At 42.7% G+C, this 12663-nt stretch overlaps 1 protein-coding gene across 1 annotated transcript in view; it reads left to right on the top strand.

The window, feature by feature from the left end:
• The window catches only part of MCCC2 (methylcrotonyl-CoA carboxylase subunit 2), a 60074-nt gene that overhangs the window by 32767 nt on the left and 14644 nt on the right, over positions 1–12663 (top strand). The window contains exons 14-15 of the mRNA XM_063453779.1: positions 9960–10116; positions 10894–11008. Of these exons, the coding sequence (XP_063309849.1) occupies positions 9960–10116; positions 10894–11008 (272 nt within the window). The remainder of the gene's footprint in view (positions 1–9959; positions 10117–10893; positions 11009–12663) is intronic.

The raw sequence follows: 12663 nt of genomic DNA, 5'->3' as shown, positions 1-12663 counted from the left end.
ATACACAGACACATACAAATATACACACAGACATACACACAGACATACATACACATACATACACAGACACATACAAATATACACATACATACACACAGACATACATACACACAGAGAGATACACAGACAGACATATAGACATACAGACAGACATACATACACACAGATACAGACATACAGACACATACAGACAGACACACAGACACACAGACACACAGACACACAGACAGACAGACAGACACACAGACAGACACACAGACAGACAGACACACAGACACACAGACACACAGACACACAGACAGACAGACAGACAGACACACAGACACACAGACAGACAGACACACAGACACACAGACACACAGACAGACAGACACACAGACACACAGACAGACAGACAGACAGACACACAGACAGACAGACAGACAGACAGACACACAGACAGACACACAGACAGACACACAGACAGACACACAGACAGACAGACACACAGACAGACACACAGACAGACACACAGACAGACACACAGACACACAGACACACACACAGACAGACACACAGACAGACAGACACACAGACAGACACACAGACAGACAGACACACAGACAGACAGACACACAGACAGACACACAGACAGACACACAGACAGACACACAGACAGACACACAGACAGACACACAGACAGACACACAGACAGACACACAGACAGACACACAGACAGACACACAGACACACAGACAGACAGACACACAGACAGACAGACACACAGACAGACACACAGACAGACAGACACACAGACAGACACACAGACAGACACACAGACAGACACACAGACACACACACAGACAGACACACAGACAGACACACAGACAGACACACAGACAGACACACAGACAGACACACAGACAGACAGACAGACACACAGACAGACACACAGACAGACACACAGACAGACACACAGACAGACACACAGACAGACACACAGACAGACACACAGACAGACACACAGACAGACACACAGACAGACACACAGACAGACACACAGACAGACACACAGACAGACACACAGACAGACAGACACACAGACAGACACACAGACAGACACACAGACAGACACACAGACACACAGACAGACACACAGACAGACATACACACAGACAGACACACAGACACACAGACAGACACACACAGACAGACACACACAGACAGACACACACAGACAGACACACACAGACAGACACACACAGACAGACACACAGACAGACACACAGACAGACACACATACACACATACAGACACACATACAGACACACATACACACAGACACACAGACATACATACACACATACACACAGACACACAGACAGACATACACACAGACACACAGACACACAGACAGACAGACAGACAGACAGACAGACAGACACACACATACACACAGACACACAGACATACATACACACAGACACACAGACACACAGACAGACATACACACACAGACATACACATACATATACACACACATACACATACATATACATACATATACACACATACACATACACACACATACACACACACACATACACACACATACACATACATACACATACATACACACACACACACACATACACATACATACACACAGAGATGCATACATATATTCAGACACACACACACCTCATTTATCAGCCACCCTCCTGTTACCTTTAAGTTGCAGGAGGGTGGCTGGGGATGATGGGAGTGAGCAGATGCCTCTCCTCTCTCCTTTCCTATTCCTCTCCCTCCGGTCTCCTCCCACGCGCAGTAAGCTGGGAGGAAGTGACCGGCCGTCACTTCCTCCCAGCAGCCCTTTTTTTTTTTTTTTTTTTTAAAGGGGCCCGGTCGCGCGATTACCCGGCCGCAGCGCTGACCGGGCCCCTGAAGATATAGGGCCCATCGGGTGGCCCTAAATACTTGGGCCACCTGATGGGCCCTGGTGCAGATGCCCCTGCGGCAGTTTTGCCGCTCCACGTGGGGCCCGGGCAGCCGGGCCCCCCAGGGCCGCCGGGCCCGTGACAACCGTTATGGTTGTCACCCCCTGATGGCGGCCCTGCCCGGACGCATCGTCCACACGCAAGTCGGCTTCACTGCCGAAAGAGGCCAAAGACCACCAGGCCCTCCACTGCCCCCGTCAGGGGAAGAAACTCAGGCTCCAGAAGCTGCAGAGCTCGTGGCACCATGATGCAGGCCTACTCAACAGCCTGGGGCTGGAAGGATGTCCCCACACTGCCCACCGCTGCAGCAGCCTCCGACCAGGGCTGCCATCAGAAATTTTGAGGCCCCTGACAAGGTCTGGGCCCCCTCCCTCCCGGGCCCGCCCACGCCCTACCTAGTCCACTGACAATGATGCGGGACTGAATGTGGTGTGTATAGTGGAAGTGAATTAGAATGTGTGTAATGGATGTAGTGTTTGTGTGTATTAGATACTGTTTGTGCAGTGAATGCAGAGTGTGTCACTGTAATGAATGTAGTGTGTGTGTAAATGTGTAGTGAATGCAGTGTGTGTTAATGTGTAGTGAATGCAGAGAGTGTGTTAATGTGTAGTGAATGCAGAGAGTGTCTTAGTGTAGTGAATGCAGAGAGTGTGTTAATGTGTAGTGAATGCAGAGAGTGTGTTAATGTGTAGTGAATGCAGAGAATGTGTTAATGTGTAGTGAATGCAGAGAATGTGTTAATGTGTAGTGAATGCAGAGAATGTGTTAATGTGTAGTGAATGCAGAGAATGTGTTAATGTGTAGTGAATGCAGAGAGTGTGTTAGTGTGTAGCGGATGCAGAGTCTGTGTTAGTGTAGTGAATGCAGAGTGTTAATGTGTAGTGAATGCAGAGAGTGTGTTAGTGTGTAGCGGATGCAGAGTGTGTGTTAGTGTAGTGAATGCATAGTGTGTTAGTGTAGTGAATGCAGAGTGTGGTAATGTGTAGCGAATGCAGAGTGTGTCAGTATAGTGGATGCAGTGAGTGTGTCAGTATAGTGGATGCAGTGAGTGTGTCAGTATAGTGGATGCAGTGAGTGTGTCAGTATAGTGGATGCAGTGAGTGTGTTAGTGTGTAGTGTATGCAGAGTGCATGTTGTATTAGTGAATGCAGTGTGTGTATTGTATTAGTGTATGCACTGTGTGTGTTAGTGTATGCAGTGTGTGTTGTATTAGTGTATGTAGTGTGTGTATTGTATTACTGTATGCACTGTGTGTGTTAGTGTATGCAGTGTGTGTTTGTGTATGCAGTGTGTGTTTGTGTATGCAGTGTGTGTTGTATTAGTGTATGCAGTGTGTGTTGTGTCAGTGTATGCAGTGTGTGTTGTGTTAGTGTATGCAGAGTGTGTTGTGTTAGTGTATGCAGTGTGTGTTGTGTTAGTGTATGCAGTGTGTGTTGTGTTAGTGTATGCAGTGTGTGTTGTGTTAGTGTATGCAGTGTGTGTTGTGTTAGTGTATGCAGTGTGTGTTGTGTTAGTGTATGCAGTGTGTGTTGTGTTAGTGTATGCAGTGTGTGTTGTGTTAGTGTATGCAGTGTGTGTTGTGTTAGTGTATGCAGTGTGTGTTGTGTTAGTGTATGCAGTGTGTGTTGTGTTAGTGTATGCAGTGTGTGTTGTGTCAGTGTATGTAGTGTGTGTGTTGTGTCAGTGTATGTAGTGTGTGTTGTGTGTGTGTATATAGTGTGTGTGTGTGTGTGTGTTGTGTCAGTGTATGTAGTGTGTGTGTGTGTGTTGTGTCAGTGTATGTAGTGTGTGTGTTGTGTTAGTGTATATAGTGTGTGTATTGTGTCAGTGTATGTAGTGTGTGTGTGTTGTGTTAGTGTATATAGTGTGTGTGTGTGTTGTGTCAGTGTATGTAGTGTGTGTGTGTGTTGTGTCAGTGTATGTAGTGTGTGTGTGTTGTGTCAGTGTATGTAGTGTGTGTGTGTGTAAATGTCCAATGAGGAGGGGGAGGGGGTGCATTTTAACATTTATTTAAAAAAAATAATAATAATTTAATTAATTATATTGTTTCTCCCCCCTCCCTGCTTACCTGTGTCTAGGGAGGGGGGAGATTCCATCCCTGGTGTCCGGTGGCATGGTGGGGCCCCCCGGCTTCCTGTTACCGCAGAGGGCCCCAGGCAGCACACAGCTTCTCCTCTTCTCTCCTCCAATAACTCTCGCGAGACCCGCGGAGCGTTGCCATGGCAACCGGGTCTCACGAGAGTTATTAGCAGAGAGGAGAAGAGGAGAGGCTGTGTGCTGCCTGGGGCCCCTCTGCGGTAACAGGGAGCCGGGGGCCCGCGGCTGCACACATAGATAGCGATATTCGCTATCTATGTGTGCAGGGAGGGAAAGTGGGGCCCAGGACAGCCAGAGCAGTCCGGGCCGCCGGGCCCGTGACAACTGTCACGGTTGTCACCCCCTGATGGCGGCCCTGCCTCCGACACTACCTCAACCACTGTCCACTGCTTCCCAAGAGATGGAATCGGATAATAGAGACTCTTTACACAAAGTCTCCATACAGGTCAGCGCCAGGCTCATCACCTTCAGCCTAAGCCTGTTGTACTGTGCGACCAGGATTGACACCCATGGAGAAAAGGAGGCATCACCACACACAGCTCCGAACCACAGTGACCCACAAGCTAACAGTCATACTAATTGTTGAGCCAAGGTTATTGTTTCTATTCCTCTACTGTTATGACTTTCCATCACGTAATCTATATAATACATATTAAGCGTAAATATAACCAACGTTGTTATAAGCATCATGAACATCTAGCTAGCATGTCGACCACAAGCTACTGAAAACCTACAACCTATCTTACCATGCTAGTGTTGCATGCAATCGCACCCTATACTCTAAAAAATGTGCAAGATATATCAGATACCCTGCTGTTATTATTGTTTATTTGCATAAGCACGTGAAATGCCGTCGGGGCATCACATGCCTGTATGTTAAACTTTTCTGCACTGCAAAAAAAAAATAGTTTTAACCCTTCTTTGCCCTTTTGATCTTTAACTGTATTTAACTTAATTTTATTTAATTTGTTATTTTATTAATTTTATGTTGATTCTTTAGTTAGCTGAAGTCGGTGGAAATTGGGAAATTAAGTGTTACAGCTTCACAATGTCTAGAAGCTGACGACGTGCAGGGCAAAGGATGCTGCTGCAATTCTGACCTCTGATCATTTTATTATTTTTATTTTTATAATTTTATTTAGTTAATTAGGCTGCGTGGTATTTCATGGGAAATTGGGGAGTTTAGTTTTACATTAGGGGTGAAAAGTTTTAAAAGAATAAAAAATAGGAAAAAAATATATTTAGTTAAAGTTCTTGTGTAAAAAGTTAAAAATGCTTAGGAAGTTCAGTGCCAAGGAGGATTCTGAATTATTTCAGCAGACTGAGTTGTCAGGCAGTGCCTCAGAGTTTGATGAAGGTTAATACCGTGATTAATATCTTCTTTAAAGGACCACTCTAGGCACCCAGACCACTTCAGCTTAATGAGGTGGTCTGGGTGCCAGGTCCTTCTAGGGTTAACCCATTTTTTCATAAACATAGCAGTTTCAGAGAAACTGCTATGTTTATGAATGGGTTAAGCCTTCCCCCTATGTCCTCTAGTGGCTGTCTCATTGACAGCCGCTAGAGGCGCTTGCGTGCTTCTCACTGTGATTTTCACAGTGAGAGCACGCCAGCGTCCATAGGAAAGCATTATGAATGCTTTCCTATGTGACCGGCTGAATGCGCGCGCAGCTCTTGCCGCTCGTGCGCATTCAGCCGACGGGGAGGAGAAGAGGAGGATCGGAGGAGGAGAGCTCTCCGCCCAGCGCTGGAAAAAGGTAAGATTTAACCCCTTTCCCCTTTCCAGAGCCGGGCGGGAGGGGGTCCCTGAGGGTGGGGGCACCCTCAGGGCACTCTAGTGCCAGGAAAACAAGTATGTTTTCCTGGCACTAGAGTGGTCCTTTAAGAAATGGTAGGCCTTTGTGGGGTAGTTTATTAACAACCTGCTAAAATTCTCTATATTGGACATGGACCCAGCGTCAAAATTCAAAGTTTGAAAAAAAACTGATGGGACTTAGTCTCCAATGTACCCCTTCAACATCTACATATCCGCCAAAAAGGTACACTTGGGGGTATTGTTGTACTAAGATGACATAGCTGAGCAACATATTAGTTATTATACTGCCTTAGCACACATAAGGATTGCAAAATATACAGTAACATCTCCAAGTGTGTGTCAAAAAGGCAGACAAAATGCTAATTGCTCCTAGACTTGGTACAAACTCGTAAAACAATGATCCTACGCTAAGGTTTAAAATATGCTATTTGAAATAACCTGGGGTGTCTTCTTTAAGAAATGGTAGGCCTTTGTGGGGTAGTTTGAATTATCAACCTGATAAGATGCTCTAAAATTGTACATGGACCCAGCTTCAAAATTCAAAGTTTGAAATAAACGGATATGGCTTGGTCTCCAATGTGCCCCTTCAACATCCACATATCCCTGAAAAAAGGTACACATGGGGGTATTGTTGTACTAAGACATCATACCTGAGCAACATATTAGGTGTTACACTGCCTTAGCACACATAAGGATTGCAAAATATACAGTAGCATCTCCAAGTGTGTGTCAAAAAGGCAGAATAAATGCCAATTGCTACTAGACTTGGTACAAACTAGCAAAAAAATGATCCTATGCTAAGGTTTAAAATATGCTATTTGAAATACTCCGGGGTGTCTACTTTTACAAATGGCAGGACTTTGTGTGTTTTTTTTGAACAAACTGTTATAATGCCCCAAATTGAAACATGGGCCCCTCAAATCAGTCTCTCAAAATTCTACTGTAAATACTGAAATGGCCAGATTTCCTATATGGCACTGGAGCTTCACAAAATAGTGCCAAAGACATACAATGGGGGTATTGTTGTACTCAGCAGATGTAGCTGAACACAAAATGTTGTTTTGTACAGGAATAGCACACACCAACTTTACGAAATACACATGAGAAGATCTTTGTTATAAGTTTGTGTGTCAAAAAACAAAAAAACACGCTTTTACTCCAATATATAGCAGATGTAAAAAGTGTCAAAATAACCTTTGGTAAATAGCCTGTGATGTCTACTTTATATAAATATATACTTTTGTGTATCAATTTTGTTATCTTTGATGGCTTTTAAGCTTACAAGACAAACATCCCAAATTCTAAAATCGCTCCACATTAAAGGGACACTATAGTGTCAGGAAAACAAATCGGTTTTCCTGACACTGTAGTACCCTGAGGGTGCCCCCACCCTCAGGGTCCCCCTCTCATGGCGCTGAAGGGGTTAAAACCCCTTCAGTAGCTCACCTAATTCCAGCGCCGGGCTCACTTACCTCTCCTCCCCCGCCGACATCAGCATCCTCGTCAGACGGCACTTCCGCGCGCGCATTCAAAGTGTCAGAAGGAAAGCATTTTTCAATGCCTTCCTACGGACGCTCTGCATGATTGAGGCATAATATGCCTCAATCATTGCAGATGCGCCTACAGCCACTAGAGGCTGGCTTAACCCCAAATGTAAATATAGCAGTTTCTCTGAAACTGCTATGTTTGCATCTGAAGGGTTAACACCTGAGGGACCTTGCACCCAGACCATTTAATTGAGCTGAAGTGGTCTGGGTGACTATAGTGTCCCTTTAAAGTTTTTTTTACTCCTTGTGTTTTGTGACCTGTAACTACCAAAAAAAACTTAAAGGAACACTATAGTCACCTAAAGTACTTTAGCTAAATAAAGCAGTTTTAGTGTATAGATCATTTCCCTGCAATTTCATTGCTCAATTCACTGCCATTTAGGAGTTAAATCACTTTGTTTCTGTTTATGCAGCCATAGCCACACCTCCCCTGGCTATGATTGACAGAGCCTGCATGAAAAAAAACCTGGTTTCACTTTCAAACAGATGTAATTTACCTTAAATAGTTGTATCTCAATCTCTAAATTGAACTTTAATCGCATACAGGAGGCTCTTGCAGTGTCTAGCAAGCTATTAACATAGCAGGGGATAAGAAAATCTTAATTAAACAGAACTTGCAATAAAGAAAGCCTAAATAGGGCTCTCTATACAGGAAGTGTTTATGGAAGGCTGCACAAGTCACATGCAGGGAGGTGTGACTAGAATTCATAAACAAAGGGATTTAACTCCTAAATGGCAGAGGATTGAGCAGTGAGGCTGCAGGGGCGTGTTCTATACACCAAAACTGCTTAATTAAGCTAAAGTTGTTCAGGTGACTATAGTGTCCCTTTAACCCCTTAAGGACCAAACTTCTGGAATAAAAGGGAATCATGACATGTCACACATGTCATGTGTCCTTAAGGGGTTAAAATCCCAGACTCATTATATATTCTGTAAATCAGAACAATTAAATTAATTTATCTTTAATTACTTTCCTTAACCTGCACTAATTATGCACACATTATTATTATTGCTTGTATTTTTTTTATAATAAATATCATGTTATCAACATACTTTGATCTGCTATTTACTTTGTCTTCCCGTTCTGTACTGTTGTCATACTACTGACCCACAAAAATAAAGAATATTATTGTGTGCGTGCCAACTGCTCACATCTGTACCTCAGTCCACGGAGATGCCTATGAATGGAAAGCAAAGTGGGCGAGTGTTCATGGCTCGCCCACAGAAGCTTCTCAATAAGAAGCCCTTGATTGGTCAATTCACTAGCATAGACTAAAGGTAAAAGGGAGAGGACTTGCAACATCTGCAGATTTTTAAAGTTCCTTTTTTTTTTTTTCATACACCCTCTAAGAATACATGCAAAAAAACTGTTTCCTTTGGGGGTTATCTGCTAAATAGTAAAAACAAGGAAGCATTGAGGGGACAATCAAAGACTGCAGGGACCGCACCAGGAAGACCCTCTATTGACAGTCTGAGTGACCACCACAAGATGTGAGGCTAGGACGCAATGTAAAAACTGTGTTTTCTCAGAAAAGGCAGTGTTTACGTTGCTGAAACTACTACAGTAAGCTGTAATCATTGCAAAGCTTAGCGTGTTTTATAATAATAATTAAAGGGGGGGGGAAAAAAGGTGTTTAACCCCTTAAGGACACGTGACATGTCGTGATTCCCTTTTATTCCAGAAGTTTGGTCCTTAAAAAGGGGTTAAAAAGGTTTGGCGGCTCTTGACATGGAATTTCACTAACGTACTGTTGTGTTGTCTAGTTTGAAAAAGGCTCATGCCATATTGCTGCCATATTTGGATACAGTATTACCGATGCCTGCAGTATGTAATAAATGTTTTTTTCTAACTAATTCATGGGTAATTCTATAATGATGTTTGTAGCTTCGTAGAAATGTTACTTTTCATTCTACTATGAAATTGGAGAGCATGATGGATAATGCAGACGTCACAGGATCTTTTTCTGAAATAAGAAACCTCTGTGTTCCATTGGTGATGCTTATGCAGAGCACTGAGACTCTGTTCTCCAGCACGTTTACAACAAAGCAGATAATATGATTCTTGAACATTTGTCCCTCGCTTGTTGTAGGAAGGCATTCAGGATGAACTTCCATGTACTCAAATGTAAACATTGCTGCTAGACACAGATATTTTTTTTTTTATGATTTGCTGCTGCATTTCTAATCAGAGGCCAACTGTGTTTCATTGTCCTTGTATGTACATTTGTACAGTGATAATAAAGTTGATTCTGATGTGATTGTATACATTGTCTATGCACCATAAGATTAAGTACTTTTGGTTCTTTGAGTCTCTGTTACAATTTCCCTGTATTTTATTGGCAGTTTTAAAACTTGTCATTCTTGCTGATGATGTGTTCCAAAATGTGGAATAGCAAAGAACAGGCCTTATATTTGTTTTTGTTAATGATGCATGAACTCCACTAGTTTTTAATGATGCATTTTCTTTTCATATGAAGACGGAACACACTATTTTTCATGATTAGATGTGTATTTTGCTTCCAGGTTTTATGGTTGGCAGAGAATATGAAGCTGGAGGAATAGCAAAAGATGGAGCTAAGATGGTAACAGCCGTTGCTTGTGCCAATGTACCAAAAATAACAGTAGTTATCGGAGGGTCGTACGGGGCAGGAAATTATGGAATGTGTGGCAAAGCGTATAGGTAAGTGTTTATATTCTTTATAGAAAAATAGAATTGTCTTTATAGATTGATCACATTTGTTTTAATGGATTTTATGACTGTTATGCTTTTTCTTGATTAGAGTTCATTTAAAAGGTTTTAAAAATAATAATACGTTTGTTGGGAGTAATAGAGTCGGCAGTGACGATACACAGACAACATCGACCACTTCAGCTGCATCATACTGCATGATAGGAGTTAGTCAGCAGACAGTCAGACTCTGACACCTAGCTACACTAGCCGACATCAACCATTTAAAAATAAATACTCCTGCTAAAAATACACCCATTTGTATTGTGTTTTAATAAAAATAAAAATTACGAACAATTTGGGTCATACGCAGGTTAAATACACAAAGGTAGATCTGACATATTTAACCCCTTAAGGACCAAACGTCTGGAATAAAAGGGAATAATGACATGTCACACATGTCATGTGTCCTTAAGGGGTTAAGTGCATTGTATGGATAAAGCCTATAAAAATACACAAAAGAATAAAAAAGTATTTATTTCAAAACAAATAATATCTCACATTTGTAGTCCCTGCATCTATTGCAAACCCCTATGGTTTGCTGTTTCTGCCGTAAGCTTACAATAAACCATCAACTTTCTATGATGCTCCCAATATTTCCAGGAAGAGGGAAGATAAACTGCAGCCTGCAGTTTCCTTTTTATATGGGTGAGAGCTGGTTTGTATTTCTGTTTTTTTTTTTCCCCCCAATAATCTTTCCAATATTTTTTTGCATGTTTTGTCATGCAGCCCACGGTTCCTTTATATGTGGCCAAATGCTCGAATCTCAGTGATGGGTGGTGAACAAGCTGCTACAGTGCTGGCTACAATTGCCAAGGATCGAAAAGCAAGAGAAGGGAAGACGGTAAATATAAATTTGCTTTTCATCTTTTAAGAACTGAAAAAATTACACTGACCATGTAAATGCAGCTACAATAGTATTTGCAAGTTTTCTTACTTTTCTCAGCATCTTCAATATAACTTATCGAGATATTTCATTAAAAGGTATGCTTAAAGGACCACTCTAGGCACCCAGACCACTTCAGCTTAATGAAGTGGTCTGGGTGCCAGGTCCAGCTAGGGTTAACTAATTGTTTTATAAACATAGCAGTTTCAGAGAAACTGCTATGTTTATCAATTAGTTAAGCCTTCCCCTATTTCCTCTAGTGGCTGTCTCACTGACAGCCGCTAGAGGCGCTTGCGTGATTCTCACTGTGAAAATCACAGTGAGAGCACGCAAGCGTCCATAGGAAAGCATTATGAATGCTTTCCTATGTGACCGGCTGAATGCGCGCGCAGCTCTTGCCGCGCGTGCGCATTCAGCCGACGGGGAGGAACGGAGGCGGAGAGGAGGAGGAGAGCTCCCCGCCCAGCGCTGGAAAAAGGTAAGTTTTACCCCTTTTCCCCTTTCCAGAGCCAGGCGGGAGGGGGTCCCTGAGGGTGGGGGCACCCTCAGGGCACTCTAGTGCCAGGAAAACGAGTATGCTTTCCTGGCACTAGAGTGGTCCTTTAAGCCCAACTTGGAATATCTCTTTGTCCATGTTGTTGTTTTTGTAATTTCTAAAGTCACCCATACCCTTCCCATCACCTATGCATACTAAAATCGGGTCTCTTGATACCTCAAATAATTTGTATGTACTGCTGAAATCCCATCTCCAATCCTTCAGAAAGTCTGATTAGCAATGGTGGTTCAAACAAGGTGCCCATGGAGGTCCCCAATTTACGGAGGAAACCCAAGCAAAATACTAGTGAAACAACGGTTTATGGAGAGAATGAAAGTCAAGTCAGGGGATGATGCCAAATATAGTTCCAAAATAGATAGCAATATTTGAATTACATGCAATAAATTCAATTAAGTAGTCATTTGTATGAAAAGTATGCATATTATTGTTACAGGGTTATGCCGAGCATCACAACCACTACAGCCTGCTGTAGTGGTTACATAGTTATATAGCTGAAAAGAGACTTGTGCTCAGCAAGTTCAGCCTTCCTTATGCTGCCAGGAGTATTCAAGCCCCATTTCTCCATATTATAGAAAAACATTTTCTAACAGTTTGCCCTCTTACCTGAGACTCTGCTGGGCGCCGAGGTCCTCTATGACCAGCAAGATGCATATGGCTTCTACACACCTATAGAAACTAGATGCTGAACCTACAAGCCATTCATTGGCTGAGAGCATCAGCTGACCGCTTTCAGACAATTAATTCTCATCCGTGCCTAAAAATATTCGAAGAATTGACATGAGCCAACCTGGTACTCTTGTTCCAAGCTAGCTAATAATGCCCAAATGATGTTGATGGAGGTGGGGTTACAGATTTAGCAGCAAAAGGATAAATTCAGGATGTGCAGCGTACCATAACGAAAGGCACACATACAGATTCCAGGCACCATGACCACTTCAAATCCCTGAAGTGGTCACAGAGCTTTAAGTAATTATTTAATATTTTATTCAGATAATTAAACTTTTTGTTTGAATTTTGTTAGAACCATTTGTAAACCATACATGGATTATGAGTGATG

This window comes from Pelobates fuscus, chromosome 5 (genome assembly GCF_036172605.1).
Source record: "Pelobates fuscus isolate aPelFus1 chromosome 5, aPelFus1.pri, whole genome shotgun sequence".
NCBI classification, from domain to species: Eukaryota; Metazoa; Chordata; class Amphibia; order Anura; family Pelobatidae; genus Pelobates; species Pelobates fuscus.
This window is presented reverse-complemented; position numbering and strand designations above follow the sequence as displayed.